The sequence below is a fragment of the Bubalus bubalis genome, chromosome 20 (assembly GCF_019923935.1).
Source record: "Bubalus bubalis isolate 160015118507 breed Murrah chromosome 20, NDDB_SH_1, whole genome shotgun sequence".
In the NCBI taxonomy this organism is placed as follows: Eukaryota; Metazoa; Chordata; class Mammalia; order Artiodactyla; family Bovidae; genus Bubalus; species Bubalus bubalis.
Genome location: NC_059176.1, coordinates 10,141,003 through 10,166,281, shown reverse-complemented (window position 1 = coordinate 10,166,281; position 25,279 = coordinate 10,141,003). Strand labels below are relative to the sequence as shown.

Genomic DNA, 25,279 nt, shown 5'->3' with positions numbered 1-25,279 from the left:
AGGCCACAGAACTGTGTTATTCCAGCCCCCTGGCTTGGTTTTGGGGAGTCCCAGAAAGTGCAGTGACATAGAATCTGCCTGCCAATGCAGGAGATGCAGAAGATTTGGGTGGGTCAGGATGATCCCCTGGAGGTGGAAACAGCAACCCACTCTAGTATTCCTGCCTAGGAAAATCCCATGGACATCGACAAAGGAGCTTGGCAGGCTATAGTCCATGGGGTTGCAAAGGGTCAGACATGACTGAGCAACTGAGTTTGCATGCATGAATTGGTTTTTGACCAGATGGCAGTGAGGCCATCTGAGCTGGCCTTTTGGGGCAGTTTGATTAATCGATGAGAAGAACCTCTGGGTGAAACAACTGGAGCGAGGGGTGCTCTTGTCATTACTCAAGCCAAAATGGAGCCCCATTCAGCAGGAGATATATGGACACAAGGCTCCCTTCCCTGCCTTTCCTTTCCTCATCTTTCCTCATCTGACATCCATGCACCATCCAGGCTCTCCTGAGTCTAGGACAGAACTAAGGTCAGTGACGGTCCAGGGTGATCCAGAGGTATCCAGCTTGGAAGACTGTGTGGTCAGGATGCTTTGCTTATATGGAGACCAGGGTTTGGCTGGATGCAGGGAACACAGTGAGGTCAGTTTCAGACACGCTGAGTCTGAGCAGTCTCTCAAGTTGATGCCCTTCGGGTTTGGGCCTTGGGACTGAAGCTGGAAGGAGAGACCTGGACAAGAAATGGATCAGAGAGTGTGAGAGGCCTAGAGTCGGGGACCAGAGCTTGCAGGAAGGAACCGTCAGGGAGAGAATGAGTCATGGGAGGGAAAGAGGCCCGGGGAAGCTGGAGGATGCGACCGTGTAAGAAAGAGGGGTTGTATTTCCAGGGTCGCTGAGCAGTTAGGACTCATTAATTACAAAAGAAATGGTGAGAAATCCCTGCAGCTACCACCTTACTCACGTGATCCAAGTCAGCATCTGCAGTCCTGAGGTGGGTGTATCGAAATCGCACTCTCCCAATAAGATGCACTAAGAACACCGCATCACTTCTAGAACGTTCTTTCCAGAAATTCACAACAAGGAAACACCCCAGAAATCCCAAACCTGAGGGACATTCTATAAAATATCTGGCTTGTACTCAAGAAGGTCAAGGTCAACAAAAACCGAGGACTGGTCCCAGGAGAGGAAACTAAAGAAGTGTGATGACTGAATGTAATGTGTGATCCCAGACATGTAATGTAATGTGTGATCCCAGAGGGGAAAAGGCTATAAAAAACTGCATGGTACATCCCCACAGAGGGATGTTATTCAGTGGTAAAAAGAAATGAAATATTAGCCGCAAAAAGACACAGAGGAAACTCAAGTGCATATTGCTGAATGAAAGAAGTAACAAGATCAGTGGTTGCTAGGGGCTCTGGAGGAGGGCAGAGGGGTAAAGAGGAAGTGCTGGGGAGAAGGGTAAGGCGGTGACTCTTGTCTGCAATGTCACTACGCACTTGTCAAAACCCATAGGATACGCAACCCAAACAGTGCACCCTAATGTCAACTAGGAACTCCAGTTAATAATGATGATTTTTTCTTTAATTTTTTAATTTATTTGGCTGCACCAGATCTTAGTTGCACCATGGGGGAACCTAGTTCCCTGACCAGGGGCCAAACCTCTGCACTGGGAGTGCAGAGTCTTAGCCACTGGACCACAAGGGAAGTCCCAATAATGATGATTTTTAAAACATCATAACAGGGACTTCCCTAGTGGTCCAGTGGTTAAGAATCCACCTTCCAATGCAGGGGATTTGGGTTCAATCCCTGGTCAGGAAACTGAGATCCCACATGCCAGGGGGCAACCAATAAGCCTGTGCACCCCGACGACTGAGCTTGAGCACCTCAGCTAGAGGGAAGCCTGTGCACTGCAACTGACACCCAACAGAGACGTAAATAAATTGTGTCGTTCAGTCACTATGTCATGACTGACTCTTTGTGACCCCAGGGACTGCAGCACACCAGGCTTCCCTGTCCTTCACTATCTCCCGGAGCTTGCTCAAAGTCATATCCATTGAGTTGGTGATGCCATCCAACCATCTCATCCTCTGTCATCCCTTTCTCCTCCTGCCCACCTTCCATCTTTCCCAGCATCAGGGCCTTTTCTAATGAGTCAGCTCTTCGCAGGAGGTGGCCAAAGTATTGGAGCTTCAGCTTCAGCATCGGTCCTTCCAATGAATATACAGGGTGGATTTCCTTTAGGATTGACTGGTTTGATCTCCTTGCTGTCCAAGGGCTCTCAAGAGTCTTCTCCAGCATAAATAAATATATTTTTTAAAAAACAACAACACTGCAGCTATTGTGAGAGAAAGTTATTGCCTAACATGGAAAACCCTAGTGGTTGCTTTCCTGGATTTGGCATTACAATATTCCATCTGCTATACCGGGCTCATTGTGAGGAGCACTATTATTTTATATACCACTAAGTGGAGAATCCTAGGGACGGGGGAGCCTGGTGGGCTGCCGGCTATGGGGTCGCACAGAGTCAGACACGACTGAAGCGACTTAGCAGCAGCACCAGCAGCAAGAAAGAAAAAACCCAACAGAAGATGGAGCATCTGACTGGAGACCCCACATAAGGCAGGGGCACCGCAGGGCTGCACCTTCAGAGCCAGGGAAACCGAGGGCTAATCTCCCCTACACTGAAACGGGAAACAAGGAAATCCTAGGTCTTATCCTGGCACCAGGAGAGGGCGAAAAACAAAACTCTGCCCTGAGAACTTGAACTGGAGGCCAGAGCTCCCAAAGCTGGGTCGTCTAAATTGGCACAGCCTGTGTGGTCCAAAGGAAAACAAAACAAAACACAACTCGTGGGATGTCCCTGGTGGTCCAGTGGTTAAGACGCCCTGCTGCCGTTGCAGGGGGCGGGGGTGCCATCTCTGGTTGAGGAACTGAGAATCCACATGCTGCATGGCGCAGCCAAAAAAAACCTCCAAAATCCAACCCTCACGCAGAGATTTTAATTTAAAGAAAGCTTAGGTGGAGAGTGTTCTGGGTGGCAGAGGAAGGCAAATTCCAGTCCTTACTGGACGATAATAGGAAAGGCTTCCCTGGTGGCTCAGATGGTAAAGAACCCACTTGCAGTGCGGAAGACCCAGTTCGATCCCTAGGTCAGGAAGGTCCCTTGACCCACTCCAGTGCTCTTGCCTGGAGAATGCCATGGACAGAGAAGCCTGGCGGGCTACAGTCCATGGGGTCACAAAGAGTCGGACACAACTGAGCGACTAACAGTGGCAACTCCAAAGATGTGAAAACGTGAAAAACTATGAGTCTTAAAATCTGTGAAATATGGGCAAGTGAATAAAATGTCGCTGTCCGGCCTCTCCCCATCTGGACCCACCTCCCAGAGCCCACAGCATGGCATGCATAGTGGCAGCTGCCCTCCACGCCGCCACACGGGCCTGTGACCCTGCCTAGTTCACCCCGGTAAACGCACACACTGGCGAATCCGCTCCTCAACTCGAAGGCTCCTCAGGTAGGACCGCTCCCCTGCACCAAGGCAGGAATTCAGTTGACTCACAGCCCAATCACAACTCAAAAAGCAATTGACCTTTCGTGTATCTGAAAGCTGCAGGCAGACATATCCGGTGGCACGAAGCTGGCAAGTGTGTAGGCAGCTGCAAGTTTAATAAATCTTAATTATTCTGTTTATATAAACAAGCAGGCTGAAGCCACTGACGTAGCTGGAGCTTTCAGTGGCTTGGGGTGTGGAGAGAAAAAAAAAGTGTGGAGGGCCGACGGCTCATAAATAATTAGCTTTGGAGCAGGGTTTTTTTTCCCCCTTCCCTTTGGACTAAAAATAATATACGAAATGTTTTTAAGTTGGCAAGATTACAAGCCCAGAAGACAGTGTCTAGTTTCTACCTGTCAGACCTGCATGCATCTGTGCACACCTGCACATGTCTGCATACCCTCACACACGCGTATGCACACCCCACCCGGCAAACAACGTGAGAACCGCACCGGGGGAGGATTCCACCCCCACCCCCATCGATCTCCACTCCCAGAAGGGGCATTAGCTGTCTTCCGTCTGCAAGAGAAGCAGGACATTGTCTGCTAGCATCCAGGTCCTCATGTACGAAGCAATTCAGAAACTTGTGGTTTATAAGAACTCTTAGTTCTGAGGACCCGCATTTCATTCATTGGAAGACCATGGTTAAGAGCCTTGCGAAGGGGAACACACACTAATGGTGGATTCCCGGATACAAATCGAGAACATAAAGCAACGGTTCTCCAAGTCTGGCCCCTGGGGCGGGGGGAGGGGGGGGGGGCAGCAGCAGCATCACCTGGGACCTTGCTGGAAACACAGATCCTCGGGGCACCCCAGACCTAATGCACCAGAAACTCTGGGGGTGGAACCCAAAAATCTGTGCTTAAACAAGCTGTGATATAAAGGGGCCCCAGATGGCCTCTGAATATTGGCCTCTGGGGTTGCTTGCTTCTTCACAGGGAGCTGAGACCCAAGAGCTCAAAAGCCAGCCAGCACCAAACTCAAAACTTTCACACATCCGTTTGATTTTAAATGTAGCCGAATAAGCAGATTTGGGGGCCATTTAGAACCTGCCTGCTTTGTATATCCCACGAAATGGAGTCCAACATCTGCCAGCTATAAATAAGGTCAACCCTACATCTGCGGCTTCCCTGGTGGTCCAGTGATAAAAGAATCCGCCTGCCAACGTAGGATACACAGGTTCGATTCCTGATTGGGGAAGATCCCATGTGCCGCTGGGCAACTAAGCCCATGCCCCACAACTACTGAGCCTGTGCTCTAGAGCCCACGAGCCACAACTTCTGAAGCCCGTGTGCCCTCGAGTCTGTACGTTGCAACAAGAAAAGCCCCTGCAATGAGAAGCCTGCACACAGCAACTAGAGAGTAGTCTACACAGTAATGAAGACCTAGCATAGCCAAAAATAAATAAATAAAATTATTTTAAAAAAAACAGCCAAAAATAAATAAATAAAATTATTTAAAAACACAAACACACCTGTAGCTGTAAAGACCGCAAGCCACTGCAGTACTCGGACATTCCCCGGCCAGAAACATGCTATTGTGCTGGGCAACACCAGCTGTGGGGAGAGCCTTTCTCCCATTCCCCTCTCCACCCCGCCCATCCCGCTGGCATGCACAGCCTACCCTGGCAGGCCTTTGCTCTGGTAGTCTACCCCAGGTACTTGCATCAGTGCTTGGTACAAAGTCAGAGCTCAGCAAACATCTGTGAAGTGAATCGGTGACCTAGGAGACAGCCAATGAACACAGAGCTGTGAACACTCCATATGAACCCGGTGACAGGCTGCCAGGGACAGGAGCCTGCCCTGGAGGGCTGGTGTCAGCCAGCCAAGCAAGCCCCCACTCAAAAACACCAGGGGACCCAGAAACAACTCCCCCTGAACTCTGGCCTGGGAGCTACTTAGACAGGGGCTTCCAACCAGAGTGGGACTTAAAGGGCAGGAGCTGGAGGCAGCCTGGACACCTGGCCCTGGGCCCTCAGGTGCCACCAGGAGTCACAGGCTGGGCTGTGTGGAGACGCAGCCTTCCTGATGCACTCCCCTACTTCACGAGAAGCCCTTTGCTCTTCTAGGGGAAACTGGGGCTTCAGGTTCTCCTCTCAAGAAAGAACAACAGTTCACATGATCTTCAAAATTCATTCATAAAGTCAATAAAGTCAGCGTTGATAGTTCCATTTTACAGAGGGGGAAAGAAAGTCCCCAGAGTCAAAGCAACTTGCCCAAGGCCACAAAACTGGGGGATGCCAGACCCAGAGCACAGCGTTGGTCTGGTAACTGCCCCGTCCAGTCTTGGGGATACACACTATACTGCAGATGGAGACGTGAACACCAGCTGGAGACCAAGACGTCTGGGTGGGCAGAGCCCCTGGGAACACAGACTCCATGGCCCGAGAGATCTCGAGGCCCCGGGGCTCTCGGGAGCAGAGCACGCCGGAGGCTTATGTCATCATGAGCCAGTGTTCGGCAGGACAACAAGCTCGCTCTCAGAGGACTTCCCTGGTGGTCCAGGGGATAAGATTCAGTGCCAATGCAGGGGACATGGTTCCATTCCTCGTCCGGAAAGATCCCACGTGCTGCAGAGCAACTAAGCCCATGCACCCCAACTACGGAGCCTACGCGCTATGACTCCTGAAGCCCAGGCACCTAGAGTCCATCTGGAACAAGAGACGCCACTGCAATGAGAAGCCCACGCACCGCAACTCGAGAGCAGCCCCCGCCTGCCGCAACTAGAGAAAGCCTGCACACGGCAACCAAGACCCAGTGCGTCCAAAAGCACTCAGATACAATCTCAAACTGGAACTCCTTCAAAGCAAGCCTGCTCTCAGAAAAGGTGGTGCCAGGGACGCCGATGTACACTGGACCTTTCCACAAGTGGGGAGAGCCACCAGGCCCAGGGATGCCTTCTCCAAGGCACCGTGTGGAAGGGCAAGGGTGGGCTTAGAGTCTGAGGCAGAGACCGCTCAGGAGCCGGGTGCCTCCAGCGAACACGTCACTGCAGTCTTGTCATTCCTTGCTTCACTCGTGCCTAGCATGGTGGTAATGATGGCTGTTGGATATCTGGGGGACGGTGACGTGAAACACCCTAGGCACGATCTGGCACAGTTCCTGGCACAGAGTGGATGGTCAACATGTAACATTTATAGTAACAGTCGTTATTCCTCATTATTTCTGTAAGTACGGCTCTTACTGCCATGGCTCTGGCCGGCAAGCCCCCAGGGAGAGGCTCTGAGCACTTCTCAGAGGCTGGCAGTTGGAGACACCAGCTGGTTGAACATGACTGGCACAGCCCCCTTCCTCTTTCAGCCCCCATGGACCCCAGATGCTCGTCCACTACTCAGGCGTCTGTGAGGTCCAATGCCCTGGAGTGGCCCAGGTCTCCGTGGGCCGGCCCGATTTACGCCTGTTGTCACAGCATAATCACTAACCGTGTCCTTGCTCACACCCCCGCATCCTGTCTCAGCTGAGTACACGCTGTGTGTCCTGCAGAACAAGGACCCCCCGGGACCACCACAGGGCAGCCCAGAACCGAGTCTCCAGGAGCATTTCTCATGGAACCTTCCAGAAAGCCCAGGGGTCCTGCCCCAGCATCCCAGGCCCACCAACCCTCGAGACACCCTGCCCTCTACCCGTGTGGAACAGACGGCAGACACTGTACCTTTCGGAATCCAGTCGGCTCCCCTAGAGGACTCTGCGTCTGTTATTTTAGGGAAGGAGAGGAAAAGGGGAAAGGAAAAAAAAAAAGTTAAGTGAGTGAAACTTAAATCCCAGCAGAGCCTGTAATGGAATATTCATTTTGTCAGGGGAATGTTTCTTTAAAACTTCTGGTCATCTGGACAGGCTGAACCAGCAGGTGATTCAATTTAATGAGCTTTTTAACGCACTTGGGGCCCAGGTGGGATCCTGTCTGGGAAGGCCTGGGCCAAGGCCATGGGCGCACGGACCTGGCTGGGGCTGGGCTGACACCTAGTGGCTGACGCGGCTGCTTTCAGGGCCGGCAGAGCTGGAGCCCCAAAGCTTGGAGTCCGGGGTCGGCGGGCTTAAAGGGCCCTCAGTGGCCATCCCAACCACCCTTTCCTTGGACTAACCTCCATGCCTCAGTTTCCCTATCAGTTCTCAGGGGATAATAACAGTACCTCCTTTATAGGGCTGTAATGAGGATATAGATATATTCCTAATGGAATATAGATAGCATATTCAAAAGCAGAGACATTACTTTGCCAACAAAGGTCCGTCTAGTCAAGACTATGGTTTTTCCTGTGGTCATGTATGGATGTGAGAGTTGGACTGTGAAGAAGGCTGAGCGCCGAAGAATTGATGCTTTTGAACTGTGGTGTTGGAGAAGACTCTTGAGAGTCCCTTGGACTGCAAGGAGATCCAACCAGTCCATTCTAGAGGAGATCAGCCCTGGGATTTCTTTGGAAGGAATGATGCTAAAGCTGAAACTCCAGTACTTTGGCCACCTTATACAAAGAGTTGGCTCATTGGAAAAGACTCTGATGCTGGGAGGGATTGGGGGCAGGAGGAGAAGGGGGAGACAGAGGGTGAGATGGCTGGATGGCATCACCAACTCGATGCACATGAGTTTGAGTAAACTCCAGGAGTTGGTGATGGACAGGGAGGCCTGGCGTGCTGCGATTCATGGGGTCGCAAAGAGTCGGACACGACTGAGTGACTGAACTGAACTGAAATGAACTGAACTGAATGAGGATATAGCATTTAATAAAGGCTACTACTAGTCTAGCTGTTATTGTTTTGTGTGAGACGGTGGGCCCCTGGGGGGCTTCCCAGGTGGCACTAGTGGTAAAGAACCCACCTGCCAGTGCAGGAGACATGAGACGTGGGTTCAATCCCCGGGTTGGGAACACTCCCTGGAGACGGGCATGGCAACCCACTCCAGTATCCTTGCCTGGAGAATCCCATGGACAGAGGAGCCTGGCGGGCTACAGTCCACGGGGTTGCAAAGAGTCGGACACGAGTGAAGCGACAGCATGCACGGGGTCCCCCAGGGGCAGGTGCTTCCTCAATGTCACAAGCAGGTCAGTGGAGGAGGCGGCCTAGATCCCAGGGGTCCTGGCCCCCACTCCAGTGTCCCCTGTGTGATGCCTCCATCAAGGTGTGTGTGATGCTGGCTCTGTCCCTCGCTATCCGGGTGAACTCGGGTGAGTTTTTAACTCCTCATAGCCTCATCCCCCTTCTGGCAATTGGAAATGCAATCATTCTGGTGGACGGCTGCTGTGAGCACTGAACTGGGATGATGTACACAGAGGTTTCAGGTTAGTAGAGCAAAGCTGTCGTTCTTGGAACTCAGCCTCACTGGGTGGCAGAATGGCCAAATGACAAATTGCACGTCAAGTGCCTAGGACCCATGTGTCTCCATGGCCTCTCCCTGAGTGACCCCCTCGGTCCGGTCTGTCGAGGTGTGGGGTGGAGTTGATGCAGATTGAGCTGTCTCCCCGGGGTCTGGGACCTGTACAGCCTTAGCACCTACCAGCAGGTGGCTGGAGTCCTTGAGCTTGGACTTGTACAGCATCCATCGGTAGCGTAGATCCTCTAGCTTGTCCGAGGACTCGCTGGCTGGCCTGAGACGAAGGAGGTTTTCGAAGAGATGCTGACCTTCTGGTATTCGAGCCTCCAGTTCCTAGAGGGAAAAGACAGGGTCACGTGCACCTTCCAAATGGCTGAGGAGGCCCCACCTCGTTGGTAAGGAGGAGCCAATCGAGTTCCATTTGCGGGGGCAGCCAACAGAACACATAAAGAGAGAATCTCATTGTGCAAATAAATGGAAGCCAAGGCCAGGAATTGCTCTCTGCAACGTTGCAGAATGGACTTTTGCCTGAAAGAGGAGCTGCCGTGCTGACCTCCATGGTCACTTCTAGCTCTGGCATTCTATTATAAATACGACATAGATTTACTCTACGTATGACTAGGGAAAGCGAAAGTCGCTCAGTCACTTCCGACTCTGTGACTCCATGCACTGTAGCCCGCCAGGCTCCTCTGTCCATGGAATTCTCCAGGCCAGAATACTGAAGTGGGTAGCTGTTCCCTTCTCCAGGGGATCTTCCCAACCCAGGAATCAAACCCAGATCTCCTGCATTGCAGGCAGATTCTTTACCCACTGAGCCACGAAGGAAGCCCTCTGGCATTCTAGAACCAAGTTCTCCAGAGGGCTTGACATAAGAGTTATCATCATTATAAAAGCTACTGTTGTTCATCGACAGAGGAATGGATAGAGAAGACGTGATACATACATACAATGTAATATGACTCAGTCATTAAAAATTATGAAATAATGTCATTTGTAGCAACATGGATGGACATAGAGATTGAATACTGAGCGAAGTCAGTCAGACACAGAAGGAGAAATATCATATGACTTCCCTTATGTGTGGAATCTAAAAAAAGAAGTTAGTCAAAAGAACTTACAAAAGAGAGAGACTCACAGACTTGAAGAACAAACTTGTTGCTAGTGGGAAGGATGAGGGGAAGGGATAATTCGGGAATTTGGGATGGACATACACGCACTGCTATATTTAAAATGGATAATCAACAAGGACCTCCTGTACAGCGCACGGAACTCTGCTCAGTGTTATGTGGCAGCCTGGATGGGAGGGGAGTTTCGGGGAGAACGGATATGTGTGTATGTATGGCTGAGTCTCTTCCTGTTCACCTGAAACCATCATAACATTGTTAACCAGCTATACCCCCATATAAAATTAAAATTGTTTTTTTTAAATAAAAAGCTACCATTGTTGAATATATCTTTCTATTGGCATTTTTACTCCTGGCAGAGTGAGGTTGGGACTGGGCAGATTTTTCTATCAGAATACAGTACTGTGTTCCCCCAGGATGGCATCTTTTATCCTCAGGACTCCTGGGAGGGAGTACCATGTGAGGATACGATCTGGGTTCTAAGTTCAAGAGCCTGAGTTTAAATTCTGGCTTGGCATCCAGTATCTGTCCCATGCCACCAGCTGCATGATACAGGCACACAGCTTAGCTTCTCAGAGCCCTCGAGAGTGGGGACTCTACAAGAACAAAGAAGCGTAACCCGGGGAACTGCAAGTCATCTCTGATATGCCTGGGGCTGTGTGGTGGTGGCAGGGGAGGAGAGGAGTGGCTGGATATGAGGTAGGAGGTAGACAGGGAGGGCTAGTAGCTGGGTCCAAAGCTCCCACTGAGGACAAAACATTAAAAACATTCTTCAGGCATCAGTGGACAGGGAGGCCTGGCGTGCAGCAGTCCATGGGGTCACAAAGAGTCGGACACAACTGAGCAACTGAACTGAACTGAATTGAACTGAAGGCATCAAAGAGTTAACAACAACAACAAAAAGAGTGAGGCAAGACATGCGAAAGGTTAAGATGCAGAGAAGTAAGCCCAGTGCTCAGACCTCCTCTTGCACTTAGGATATTTGTTAATCTGGAAAAAACAGTTGTGAAACAGATCTATGCTTCTGGCAGCCTTGCAGGATTCAGGAGACAGAAGTCAAAGTCTGCGCCCTACAGAAGTGGAGACTGAGAAACTGCTGCCTTTAGCAGAGGCCCCTGAAGGTGAATAGGAAGTAAACCCACACCTTATTTGGATTTTCAGGCCAGTGCCAAGTCATCTCAGGAGTCCAGGGAGCTTCAAGTTTTGAAATTGGATTCAGTGGTTCTAGATTGATAAAAGCCCCCACTAGCCTGGCTGTTGCAAACAAAATCCGCTTTGAAGGAAAGATTATTCTTAATCTCAAATTATTCTCGCACTGATTTGTCAAACACAATATCCAGCACACAATCGAAGCAGTCACACACAGATACAAGACTCCAAGAAGAGGCGGAAACTGGGACTTCCCTGGAGGTCCAGTGGTTAAGAATGTGCCTGACAATGCGGGGGAAGTAGGTTCTATCCCTGGTCCAGGAAGGTCCCACATGCCTTGGACCAGCTAAGCCTGTATGGCACAGCTACTGAGCCCGAGCTCTAGGGCCCATGTGATTCACCTACTGAACCCACTTGCTACACCTGCTGAGGCCCATGTGCTTAGAGCCTTGTTCTGCAACAAGAGAAGCCATCTCAGTGAGGAGCCCTCACCCCACAGCTAAGAGCAGCCTCTACTCACCGTAACTAGAGAGAGCCCAGGCACAGCAACAAAGGCCCAGTGCAGCCAAATACAAATAAAATTAATGAATTCATGAGGAAGAGGCAGAGACAATACACAACAGAAACAGTCTTGACTTGAGATGCCGAAATTATTAGACATACTTGCTAAACCAACTATGTTTACTGTGTTGAAAGAATTAAAAGACAAACTGAAAATTTTCAGCAAGGACCCAAAAGCTGTGAAAAGTGGCAAAGCAGATTTTAAAAAGCACCAAGGAGAATTTCTAGGAATGATAAATGAAATATTAAAAGCTAAGAACTTAATAAACATGTGAAATAGCAAATGAGATACAACTAAAGAGAGGATTAGTAAAGTGGAAGATGAGTTAGAAAAAAGTATTCAGAAAGTAATATAAAAAAGCAAAAGGATGAAAAAGTACACAAGAGACAGTGAAATACTTAGTGAGAAGAAAGCGCATATGTTTAAAAGGCATCTCAGAAGGTGAGGAAACAGGGGAAAAGGCAGAGGCCATATTTTGAGAGATAATGTTGCAGAATTTTCCAGAAAGATCCCAGGCCACAGATTCAAGAATCCAGATGAATCTCAAGCAATAAAAATTAAAAAAAGCCAAACTCTAAGGTATTAAGGTAAATTTCAGAAAAAATTAGGAAAAAGAGAGGTAGATTGGGGTCTGATTGAGAAAGGCTGTGGGTGATAAACTCAGGAAGTTGAACTCTATCCTAAAAAGTTTTCATTACTGGGACAAGGTCATCTTTAGGATTCTGAAGGGTCATTCTGGCTACAGAATGAGTCATTACTGAGATGGGAACCCAAAAAGAAGGAGGGAGGCCAGCTTGGAGGCTATTGTCAAGGTCAAGGCAAAAATGATAAATGTCTAGATGAAGACAGTGGTAGTGAGGGGAAACAGAAACAACGAATATCCAAGAGGTGGAATCAAGAAGGACTTGGTGACTAATTTGATGTTGGAGTGGAGGAGAGAGATTTGTGGTAGAAGGACTGTCTTTCCACCCCCTTGCCATATCCATGCCCTTTGCAATATGATCTTGCAATATGGTCTTCCCATCAAGAAGTGAAACCTGTTTTCTCTCCCCTTGAATCTGAGCTGGCATTGTGACTTTCTTTGTCCAACAGAATGCAGGAGAAGTGATGTGCCAGTTCCTAGCCTTGGCCTGAAAAGGCCTGCATGTTCCCACTCGCTCTCTCAGACCTGCCCCTGCTCTGGGAAGTCCAGGCTATCCCATAGGAGGATAAGAGATGTGTGGTCCATCCCACGCTCATCTAGAATAGCCCACCAACCTCCAGAAGTACAGCCACCCTGCTGGTCTATAAATCAGGGAGCCCAGCCAAGATCAGAAGCATTGCCCAGTGGACCTCAGAGTAAACTGCCAATCTTCAGAATCACGAGTTAAACAAACAGCTGTTCTTTTAAGCTACAAACTGTTGGAATGGCTTGTTACATAGCAAGAGTGAACTGATTAGAAGAGTCGTGATTAGTGGTGATATTTTCCAAGTTGGGCAATACAGCAGGAGGCTTGAATGAATGGATGGATGGTTTTCCCATAATACTGGAAGCAAAAAAATTTTTTAAACTATTATTCAGGACTTCCCTGGTGGTACAGTGGATAAGAAACCACCTGCCAATGCAGGGGACACAGGTTCGATCCCTGATCTGGGAAGATTCCACATGGTGTGCAGCAACTAAGCCCGTTAGCCACAACAACTAAGCTCGAGTGCTGCAACCACTGAAGCCCACACACCTAGAGCCCCCGCTCCACAAGAGAAACCACCCCAATGAGAAGCCCGGGCACAGCAACTAGAGAGTAGCCCTCACTTGCTGCAGATGGAGAAGGCCCACGCACAGCCATAAATAAGTAAATATATCTTTAAAAAAAACTATTATTTATACATAAGCCATAACAGCTCATAAGCTAGGTTTGTGCTTTTTTTTTTTTTTTTTTTTTTTTGATAACTCTCAGCAAACACATCTTTGGGGGGCAAATCCTCTGAAAAAAAGGGGCTGTTCCTTGGGCACAAACCTGTAGCTTTGTTGCTCTGGTCCTCAAGTCCTTGGCGGTGGCAGTTTTCATGGCAATGATCCTAACCAGCTTGGAGTTTTCCTCCTGCAACCAGTCCTCAAAGTTCCTCAGGGACTGGGAATAATCCTCATGGCTGCCTCGTTCCCCCTGGAGCAGACCTGCCTGCAGGAAGGCACAGCATGGTCAAAGCATCAGAGTTTCTGAAAACAGCCCACTGGCTGTGTGTCCTGGGAATTCCATCCAAGCAGAGGGTGAGGGATGAGGATGCCCAGAGGGAGATAAGAGGCACCAGAGGGGCAAGGGGATGAGGAAAGCATCTCTACTCAATGTAGACATGATTAGTGACCAATAACATTCCTCACTGCCACCTCTTTGGTCTCCTGAAGGCTTCCAGCATCATCCCTTATCAGGATGTCTACAATGTGATCACCTTCTGCCACTTTTGTCCCTCTTCAAGTTAGGTGACCAGAGTGATCTGTCTAAGATGCAAGTCCAGGGACTTCCCTGGCGGTCCAGTGGTTAAGAATCCACCTGTCAATTCAGGGGATCCAGGTTCGATCGCTAGTCTGGGAACTCAGATCCCATATGCCGCAGGGCAACTAAGTCACAAACCACAACTACTCGAGCCTCTGCTCTAGAGCCCGCAAGCTACAACTACTGAACCCACATGCTACAACCACTGAAGCCCGCATGCCCTGGAGCCTGTGCTCTGCAACAAGAGAAGCTGCCTCAGTGTGAAACCCGTGCCCTGCAGCGAAGAGTTGCCCCCGCTTGCCACAACTAGAGAAAGCCCGTGCATGGCAATGAAGAGCCCATGCACTGCAACAAAGACCCAATGAAGACAACAATTAGAAAATAAACAAAAGTAAAAATAATAAATAAATAAAATGCAAGTCCACTCAGCCACGCCATCACTTACACAGCTGAGAGGCTTCTCACACTCGATGCAGCTGGAGAGCCTCAGATTCTGGCCCTGCCTGGCTCTGCAGCTCATGAGGCCTGCCCCATCGTCTGAGCCAGGGCCCACAGACATCCAGCACCCTGCGCTAGTGCCGTCTCCCTCGTGTCCCTGCATGCACAGTCTAGTCTGCATGGAACACACTACATTCCGCCTCTTCTTGACTCCCACTCAGCTGTGAGGAGCCCTGGACATCTCATTTCCATCTCTCCAGGGAGGGCTTCCCTTGGCTACCCCAAGTCCTTCACTCTGCAGCAGGCTGCTGTGGCCTCTGGGTCTTCTGCCTCCATGAACCACATGTTCTGTAAACCCTTATTCTATTGCTTTGCGGTTCCTGCTTCCCTGCTTCTCAAAATGTGCTCCAAAGCCTAGCAGGCTTAACATCGCCTGGAAGCTTGTAGAAACGCAGGGTGAGGAGTCCCAGTCCAGACCTACTGAATCAGAATCTGCATTTTGGTACGATTTTGATGCACATGACAATCTGTAAAGATCTGTGCTGGATGCTACGTTCTCTGAGGGTTGAAAGTATCTCTGTTTTATTTACAGCTGTGTCCCAGCTCCAAGCACAGTTCTCAGAACACAGAAAGACTCAGTAAGAGCTTTCTGGATGGGGAAATGCAAGAAGGAAGGGAAGAATGAATGAATTAGTGTACTGTCTTTACAGAACAAGGAATGAATTTCTTCTCACTGTGGTTCTGTTTTTTTAAAGCCTGTCAAGGAGAGGGATGGATGATATGATATGGTGAGGTTTGTTCTTTTTACAAAATGTAGTTTGTGTGTGTTGTGTGTTAGTCGTTCAGTTGTGTCCAATTCTTTGCGACCCCATGGACTGGAGCCCGCCAGGCTCCTCTAGTCCATGGGATTCTCCAGGCAAGAATATTAGAGTGGGTTACCATTCCCTTCTCTAGGGAGTCTTTCCAACCTAGGGATCAAACTCAGGTCTTCTGCATTGTAGGCAGATTGTTTACCATCTGAGCCACCAGGGCACCAAAAACACCTATCTTGAGTACTTTTAGTTTGCAGTCTAGCGCTGCTAGGAAGCGTCACACTCTGACACTCTCTTCCCTGCAAGGGAAGCAGTCGGATTTTCTGAGGGTGAGGGCCTGCCTGCCCTGGAGATGCCCAGGACCTTCCTCAGTGCAGACACTGGGTCTGGGGTCCCAGAGTCCCTCTGCCCTGTGGCACAGGGCACTCTTGTGTCACCACTGGGCAGACTCACCCAAGACAGGACCGGGCCCAGTCCTGAGCTGAGCATGTGGCCCCAGGTGGGGAGGGGGCTTTGCTGGTGACACCCTCCCACCATCAACTGACCTAGATCTGGGCCCTCCCCAGAAGCCCATGAGATGGACTTACCTGACGGCGATGCCGGGAAGTAAGATCCGTGGGGAGGATGAGAAACCCAGTCTTTGGGATGTTGTTGGTGAAAATCATTTTCTTCCCTGAATCCACTTCTGTTGTCCTCTGCAGCTGCTGGTTTCTGATGAGGCTGAGAAGTCAAATCCGCCCAGTCAACATGATGACAAGATGGGGACTTCCCAGATCACAGGAGAAGTAACAGAACTGGGGAGGGAGGTGACTTCTGGTCCTAACAAGCCCATGCCTGTCCTTCAGGTTGGTCAGAAGCTCCCCAGGGCACCTGCATTTCCAGTTCTCTGCTCAAAACTCATGTTACTGTCATCAAGGGGCATATATCTACCGATGCAGGTGAGGCCCCAGCCAGCAGGGGCTGGAGGCTAAGCTGGGACGCTTCCCTGCTCTTACTGCCTCTACTTAGAATTGCCTGGGGATGCCCGGAGGCACCTGGCACCACGCCTGGCACACAGCAGAACCCCAGCCATCTGTTCTAGGAACATGGCTGAGCTCTCCCTACTGGGAAGGAGGGTTTTCGGAGACCAGCCTCCAACCCAGGAGGCCCTCTCACCTCAGCAGGCTCTCCTCAAGCTGCCTCAAGGCCCTCCATGACTCGGTCAGTTCCTCCAGCTCCCCCTGGACCACAGCAGCTCCCTCCAGAGAAGACGCCTCCATCACCAGCTGGCCGAGCGCTTCCATCTTGGGCAGCTGGGCTTCCTTCTCCGGGAATTCAGCCAGCAGCCTCTAAAGGACACACACACACACACACACACACACACACACACAGAGTTAAGTCCTGGGGTGGTGGGGTGTCTGCTCCCTGGTATGAGAGTACTGTTCACCACCCTCTGCCCCTTAACCTGCCTTTGGGATACAGGGGAGAGAATAAGCATCTCTGTGGGGAGATTCATCTTACCTCAATCTCAGCCTCCCGGGACTGGGCATCCCATGGGCCCATGTCCCCACGGTGAGCCTCCAGCTTCTGTGTGATCACAGAGATCCACTGCCGCAGCTTCAGCAGCTCGTGGTTGAAGGTGCAATGTTCCCGCAGGCTCTGCTGGCGTCCTTCCAGGAGGTCCTGTGGAACAGCCCCAGGGGAACCAGGCTGAAACCCTCAGCTACCCCACCCTGCAGGACCCTCAGCCCTGCCAGAACCCCAGGGTGAGATGGTTCCCAGGGCTCCCCACCCAGTGAGGAACACGAGAGGTTGATGTTTTCTGCACAGTGCAAGGAATTGACCCCGGAAAGACCAAGTCTGTTTTAAAGTGCCTCTAAGCCCGTTCTGCTTTTATGGGAAGTATCAAGTCTGGGTGAGGGTGTGCGCGATGTGTGCTCTCATCCACCACCAGTGTGGGGTGTAAACTGGTACAACCACTTGGGAAGACCATCAGTCAGTGCCTACTAAAGCTGAACACAGGCAGCTGTGTGGCACAACCATTTCACCCCTGCATGTAACACGACAGGCGCGAACGTCACTTTGCAGCTGAATAGAGTGGGTGTATTCTGATCGCCGCCTATGTCTTTGGCCATCTAGAAGCACTTACTTTATTGAAAAGCATTATTTTATTTTTTCATATAGTTGACTAGGAAATCAACCCTGACTATTCATTGGGAGGACTGATGCCAAAGCTGAAGCTCCAGTACTTTGGCCACCTGATGTGAAGAGCTGACTCGTTGGAAAAAACCCTGATGCTGGGAAAGATTGAGGGCAGGAGGAGAAGGGGGCAACAGAGGATGAGATGGTTGGATGGCATCACTGACTTAATAGACATGAGTTTGAGCAAACTCCAGGAGATAGTGGAGGATAGGGTAGCCCGCATGCTGCAGTCCATGGGGTCGCAAAGAGTTGACTACAACTGAGTAACTGAGCAGCTGAACAACAACAATAATTGATTTACAATGTTTCAGGTGTACAGCAATGTGATTTTGTTCAATTTCTATTAATATAAATATGTATACGTCTATACAGATGTCTGTATATATACATTTACTTTTTTAGAGTCTTTTTCCATTATAGGTTATTATTAAGATATTACGGAGAAGGCAATGGCATGCCACTCCAGTACTCTTGCCTGGAAAACCCCATGGACGGAGGAGTCTGGTGGGCTGCAGTCCATGGGGTTGCTAAGAGTCAGACACAACTGAGCGACTTCACTTTCACTTTTCACTTTTCACTTTCATGCATTGGAGAAGGAAATGGCAACCCACCCCAGTGTTCTTGCCTTGAGAATCCCAGGGACGGGGGAGCCTGATGGGCTGCCGTCTATGGCGTCGCACAGAGTCAGACAAGACTGAAGCGACTTAGCAGGAGCAGCAGCAGCATTAAGATATTATTTTCTTATAATTTGCTTTTATTTCTCTTTTTGATGATAGAAAAAGCATTATATTAAATTTGTAAATCATGTGGGTAACTTGTACTATCTATGAATTTCAAGATTGCAAAGACAATGCCAGAAATACTTGTTATTAAAATAGGACACACAGAGTTCGGAAGGGTGAGAAATCCTGCCTTAAACTAAACACTTTCCTGAGCTGTGGATGCCTGAGAGCTGGCTTTGCACACCTGGGGCTCTTGTTACAAATGCAGACCCAGGACTTCACTTGAATCAGTGTCGTCAGGGTAGGGCTGGGACAGACATTTCAGCTTGTGCTCAGGACAGTTTTGAAGGAGCCATCCCACTCCCCACACCACCTTGGGGTCCCACTGTTAAAGGAACATCAGTCCAGCACAGACACAAGAAGGATCCGGGTGGCCACCAGAGGGCGCCGCAGACAGAGCTCACGGCCACCAGGATCCAACTTGCAACCTGGCATGAACACAGCAAACAGGACGGGGGCTCCTGCGTGGGTGCGGCCTGCTCCGTGCTCTGGTCTCCTGGCATGTGCGGAATTGTATGTTTCACCTGTGGACGCGTATGTTTGACATGTGGAATCGCATGTTTAACTTGTTGCTGACTCATTGTGCATCTACCCACCGGCACTTAAACCCCAGGAAGGCAGGGGGCTCTCTGTCCTGCTGTCCTGCTCCTCCATCCTCAGGACCCAGCATCCTGCCTGGCATACAGGAGGCGCTCAATCATGAACGAATGAGGAAGGGACGAAAGGAAGGGAGAAAGAAAAAGGAGGGTTGGAAGGAACGACGGAAGAAAAGAGGGAGAAAGTCCTCAGGAGGGGCGGACAGATTCCAGGGACCTGGCCTCTGTTAACACAGACCCTCTGCTGGCCCCTTACCTCCAGAGTCCTCTGCAGGGCCTGGTGGGCGGCGGAAAGCTGGTCCATTTTGTGCTGGTGGTTAGGGTTCCCCTGGAAGAGGGGCCTCATGGCCTCCACCTGAGACCCCAGGTCCATCCCCTCCTCCTGCAGCCCCTGCAGTAGAAGAAGAAATGGATGGAGCATCCTTTCTCCTTCTTCTCGTGGACGCTGATCAGGGTGGGGACCCTGAATGCAAAAGACTGGGAGAGTTCAGGGATGCAGGGACTCCCCAACTCCATCAGCCACACCGTACAGCTGTCTGATGGGCCCACTCTTAGGACTGGTGAGAATTTTAAAAATGAGATGAAAATATTCTGCGACACCATGAAAATAAACTGCTAAAGACCAGAAGGCATCGCTGGGGAACAGACTCATGTCTGGACTCCTACTTGACGACCATCTCTTCTTATGGAGAATCGCATCTTAGCTTTAGTTTTAGAGCCCCCAAATGCATCATTTTTAATACCTTCCAAAGAACACTCCCAGTTTTGTAAGAGCTGCGCCTGGGTTTTAAAAAGGTAACTTGTTTCACGTGCATTTTAAAAACCAGCCAGCTCCTCACCCAGCCAACAATGATTCATGATCAGCCTACCTACAGTCCCTGTGTTTTAAAATATTTATTCTTAATCCTCAAATCACTTATTTAACTGAAGGCCTCTGGCCTCATTAGGAACAGTTAGCAAAGCAACTTTAGAAGCAAATATTCATGTTAGACTTTAGGACCACAGAGTAAGCAAAAAACTTCTCATTTTGTTGGGCTCAAGTATCAGTCATTTGGAGGCAGGCCAGGAACCATCAGGCATACCAGCAGAAACTCAGCTGAGATTAAAGGTCAGATCTCAGGGGCCAGGGGGGATCACAGTCTCTGGCTTGGGCTGACTGCTTGGCTAGCCACCGTGACTGCAAGGGGGCTGCCCCGGCACAGCTGAACATTTGAGTGGAGGGACTCAGGCCAGACAGACCTCTTACCTGCAACCTCAGAAGCTGGGTCTGTTTCTCAGGAAGGTTCCGCCGAAGCCCATTCTCGGCTTGGACCCGGATTTGGAGGCCTGAGAGTTTTTTCTGCAAAGGCTCGAAAGTCGCCCCGAAATCTTTGTGCTGAGCAAGTAAGCTCTGCGGAGACACAACAGGCAGCACACAGCTCAGCTTTCCCCTCGGTCTCCCTGTGGCACAGCCTGACACTCACAGACGGGCTGCTTTTTCTCTAGTCTTCTCCTGTCCAGCTCCTACTCACTCAGGAACCACCCCCTCCAGGAAGCCTTCCTGGACTTCTTGAGGGGGTCTGATGCCCCTCTGTGAGGATCACTGTGTCCTCACCTAACAATTGCTCTGCTTCTAGAACAGGTGCTGGTAAACTGCATCTCCTACCACATACCCCAAGTTCACCAGAGGCCAGCGCTGTAAATAAGGTTGTATTGACAGGCAGTCATGCCCATTCATTTACAGTTGATTTCTTGCTACACCAGCAGAGTTCAGAAGAGACCACAGGCCTTGCAGACCCTAAAATGTATGCTAAATGTCTGCTCCATTGAATAAGTCAGACCATGGGTGTGGGGCTTTTCGGAGGTGCCTGGCCTCTGGTCAGTGTCCTAGAGATATCTTTGTCATTATCATCATTCTCAGATGCTTAGCAAATAATTGTTACCTAAAAGGAGAAACTGCCCAATACTTTAGCCACCTGATGCAAAGAGCCGACTCACTGGAAAAGACCCTGATGCTGGGAAAGATTGAGGGCAGGAGGAGAAGGGGGTGACAGAGGATGAGATGGTGGGATGGCATCACTGACTCAATGGACGTCAGTTTGAGCAAGCTCCAGGTGTTGGTGAAGGACAGGGAAGCCTGGTGTGCTGCAGTCCATGGGGTTGCAAAGAGTCAGACACAACTGAGCAACTGAACAACAATAACAACAAAAATAGCTTCCAGCTCTCTGCTGCTTTAAAGTTTACATGTGTTTTTCTCTGCATCTTCCCATCTAACTGCCCCCCAGCTCTCTGCAGAAGACAATTTGATTTGATGAGTATAGAATGGGATTTGGGGGCAGAGGAAGGAGGCAGACAAATGAGAAGGATCCCACCATAATCCTACCCAGATGATATAGGTGAGGGCTCTGAGGTTGTGTGGAACAAAGGATATGCCCAGGGCCACGCGGTGGCGAGTGGCAGGGCTGGGGTCAGGATACAGGGCTGTGCCTGCAGGAGGGCTGAGCTGAGGGCCAAGACGGGGCTCACCTGCAGTTTGCTCTTCCTCTGCAGAAGGCGGTTGTGCAGCAAGTCTCTGTCCCTCACGGAAGTCGCCACCTCCTCCAGCAGGGCTGTGGCTCTCTCCTGGTCGAAGATGCTGCCCAGCAGGTCTTTCTTCAGCTGCAGCATCGTCAGCTGCTCCTTCAAGCGGGAGCTCTCTGTCAAGGCCGCCTGGGGGAGACAAGGCTTCCGTGAAGGGGAGAGCTGGATGAAGCTGGGGCAGGAACGCACCTGGTCCGGCTGCACCTGCCTGGGAGGCTGGGCCTCTGTGCTGGTGGCTGAGGGAGCGGTGAATGCAAGGAGAAACAGGCAGGCGGGAAGGTGGTGGGAGACCCTGAATGTCAGGGTCAGTCTGAGTCCCTTCTCACCCTCCACATCCATCTTGTTACCAAATCCCGGGCAAGAAGGCTGCCTCCTGTGAGTGTCAGAAATCTGTCTCCTCTCCATTGGCTGCCACTGACCGTGGTGCACTCAGCCTTGCTCACTTGGACCTCTGCAGCTCCTGACCATCTGCTGCCTCCCAGATGCCCCCCAGATCGACTCTGCACATTGCAGCCAAACCCAAACTGAACCAGTCTGATCCTCTACTCAATGATTCTCCATCACCGACAACAGAGGGCCATCTCCAAGTTGGCGTGTGGGACATTTTGAATACCAGACCACCTCACCTGTCTCCTGAGAAACCTGAATGTGGGTCAAGAAGCAACAGTCAGAACTTTACATGGAACAAATGACTGGTTCAAAACTGGGAAAGGAGTATGTCAAAGCTGTAGATCGTCACCCTGTTTATTTAACTTATATGCAGAGTACATCATGCGAAATCCTGGGCTGGATGGATCACAAGCTGGAATCAAGATTTCCAGGAGAAATGTCAACCACCTCACATATGCAGATGATACCGTTCAAATGGCAGAAAGTGAGGACAAACTAAAGTGCTTCTTGATGAGACTGAAAACACTGACTTAAAACTCAATGTTCCAAAAACTAAAATGGCATCCGGCCCCATCACTTCACGGCAAATAGAAGGGGAAAAAGTGGAAGCAAAGGGGAAAAAGCGATAGATTTTCTCTTGGGCTCCAAAATCACTGTGGACGGTGACTGCAACCATGAACTTAAAAGACATTTGCTCCTTGGAAGAAAAGCTATTACAAACTTGGACAGCATATTAAAAAGCAGAGACATCACTTTGCCGACAGAAGTCCATATAGTCAAAGCTATGGTTTTTCCAGGAGTCATGTATGGATGTGAGAGCTGGACCATAAAGAAGGCTGAGCACCAACGAACTGCTGCTGTCAAACTGTGGTGTTAGAGAAGACTCTTGAGAGTCCCTCAGACAGCAAGGAGATCAAACCAGTCAGTCCTAAAGGAAATCAACCCTGATTATTCATCGGAAGAACTGACGCTGAAGTTGAAGCTCCAATACTTTAGCCATCTGATGTGAAGAGCTGACTCATTGGAAAAGACCCTGATGCTGAGAAAGATTGAAGGCAGGAGGAGAAGAGAGTGACAGAGGATGAGATGGATAGATGGCATCACTGAGACAATAGACATAAGTTTGAGCGAACTCCAGGAGATAGTGAAGGACAGGGAAGCCTGGCGTGCTGCAGTCCATGGGGTTGCAAAAAGTCGGACACAATTTAGCAACTGAACAACAAGCAAAGAGCCTAGGGGAGCATGATCAGGGGGAATTCAGGAAGGCCTCCCAGAGGAGGTGGCATCTCAGTGGGGTCGTGATGTGCAGGAGCTCATGGGGCAGAGAGAGGACCAACAGGGAACTCCACAGCCTCATGTAACGGGCAGCCAGCTCCCATGCAGATAGCCTGAACTCTGCACAGCCCAGGCCCCACCTCCTCCAGGAAGCCTGCCCTGGTCACATTCCCGCCTGACACTCACTCTTTCCGCCCCAAAGCCCTTTGCCCGACTTCAGTGTCCTGTTGATCAACCAGCTCTTAGGGGTAAACATGTCTTGCTTCTCTCACCAAGGGCTCAGGAGCCTGGAGGCCAGGGGTTTTGTCTTCAGCTGGCCAGAGTCCTTCCACTTGATATCTGATGATGTTACAGAGACGATGAGCTGGGCATGGGGCTGGGAGAGGAAAAAGTAAGACTGCAGCCCAGGTAGGTGACCTGCTGATGACGTGTATATTTTGTGGTCAGCCACACAGAGGCCAAGCCTCCTGAGGTAGGGGGCCACCTTCATTTCCTTTTTGCCAGACTCAGACACGATATCACAAGGGTGAAGAATTCAGGCTGCGGAGTTGCAATCATGAGTTTGGATGGCACACCAACTTGGCCACCCACTCCAGTATTCTGGCCTAGGAAATCCCACGGACAGAGAAGCCTGGAGGGCTGCAGTCCCTGGGGTCCCAAGAGTCAGACACGACTTAGTGACTAAACCATCACCACCATCACTGATTAGGAGAACCTGGGTAATTCCAAGCCTCAGTTTCCTCATTGGTAAATGACCAATAGGCACATCCCAGCTCGTGGGGCTGTCACGAGGCTTAAATGCCTAAAAAGCATTTAACACAGTGCAGGACCCTCACTGAACTCACAAGAAAAGATAGATCTTCTCAACCATTATTATTTAACCAGCGGTTCTGGGTTGAATTGTGACCTTCAAAAGAGAAATGGTGGGGGTGGGGGGAAGGTATGGTCAAGTCTCAACTCCACTACCTTAGAATGCAACCTTCTTTGGAGAGAGGGGCTTTACAGAGGCAATCAAGTTAAAATGATGTCGTTGATTGGTGCCCTTACAGAAAGGGAAGACTTAGACCCAGATGCACGCACAGAGGGAAGAGGTGGTGGAGATCTTTAGGGGGAGGATGGTCACATGATGACAGGCAGAGATCAGAGTGGTAGACCTACAAGGCAATGAACGCCAGCAACTGGCAGGGAACATCAGAAGCTAGAAGAGGCAAGGGAGGAGTTTCCCCTAGAACCACTGGAGACAGCAAGATCCTCTTGATGCGTCAACTTCGGACTTCCAGCTTTCAGAACTTTAAGAGAATGAAGTTCTGTTGTTTTCTTTTTTTTATAAAAGCATCACTTTTTGGTGCTTTGTTACAGCAGCCCTAGAGAACTAACACACCAGTCACGCCCAGGTTTTGGCTGGAGCTTTTCTGATCCACAGGGCTTCCCTGGTGGCTCAGACAGAAAAGAATATGCCTGCAAGGCAGGAGACCTGGGTTCCATCCCTGAATCAGGAAGATCCCCTGGAGAAGGGAATGGCTACCCACTCCAGTATTCTTGCCTGGAGAATTCCATGGACAGAGGAGCTGGGAGGACTGCAATCCATGGGGTCACAAAGAGTCAGACACAATGGAGCAATTAACACTTTCACTTTCAATCCACAAGTCGCTCTGAGGCTAGATGCAGAAGCTGAGTTGAGAAAAGAGAGGGGTGGGACTTCCCTAGCAGTCCTAGCAGTCCAGTGGTTGAGACTCTGCACTCCCAGTGCCAGGGGTATGGGTTGAATTCCTGGCTGGGGAACTAGGATCCCACATGCCGCATGGTGTGGCCAAAAAAGAGAGGGCTGGCAGCTCGAGCCCTGACCTGTGAAATCCTTTCTGCCCAGGCAGGCCAGTGGGAGTGATGCAAGACACACTGCTGCTGCTGCTGCTAAGTTGCTTCAGTCATGTCCGACTCTGTGCGACCCCATAGACGGCAGCCCACCAGGCTCCTCTGTCCCTGGGATTCTCCAGGCAAAAACACTGGAGTGGGTTGCCATTTCCTTCTCCAATGCATGAAAGTGAAAAGTGAAAGTGAAGTCACTCAGTCGTGTCTGACTCCTAGCGACCCCATGGA

The 25,279-nt window shown here is 50.2% G+C and overlaps 1 protein-coding gene across 3 annotated transcripts in view; it reads right to left on the bottom strand.

The window, feature by feature from the left end:
* SYNE3 (spectrin repeat containing nuclear envelope family member 3) overlaps window positions 1-25,279 on the bottom strand; it is a 108,768-nt gene that overhangs the window by 13,526 nt on the left and 69,963 nt on the right. Inside the window, exons 9-18 of one of the 3 annotated variants that reach the window (XM_025271470.3) lie at window positions 21,464-21,646; window positions 20,205-20,348; window positions 19,215-19,349; window positions 16,900-17,061; window positions 16,555-16,727; window positions 15,987-16,119; window positions 13,676-13,837; window positions 9,027-9,176; window positions 7,194-7,232; window positions 5,166-5,264 (exon numbers count right to left, since the gene is read on the bottom strand). In XM_025271470.3, coding sequence (XP_025127255.3) covers window positions 5,166-5,264; window positions 7,194-7,232; window positions 9,027-9,176; window positions 13,676-13,837; window positions 15,987-16,119; window positions 16,555-16,727; window positions 16,900-17,061; window positions 19,215-19,349; window positions 20,205-20,348; window positions 21,464-21,646 — 1,380 coding nt within the window. The remainder of the gene's footprint in view (window positions 1-5,165; window positions 5,265-7,193; window positions 7,233-9,026; window positions 9,177-13,675; window positions 13,838-15,986; window positions 16,120-16,554; window positions 16,728-16,899; window positions 17,062-19,214; window positions 19,350-20,204; window positions 20,349-21,463; window positions 21,647-25,279) is intronic. The other 2 variants (XM_025271472.3, XM_006065042.4) reach the window with 2 other exon arrangements.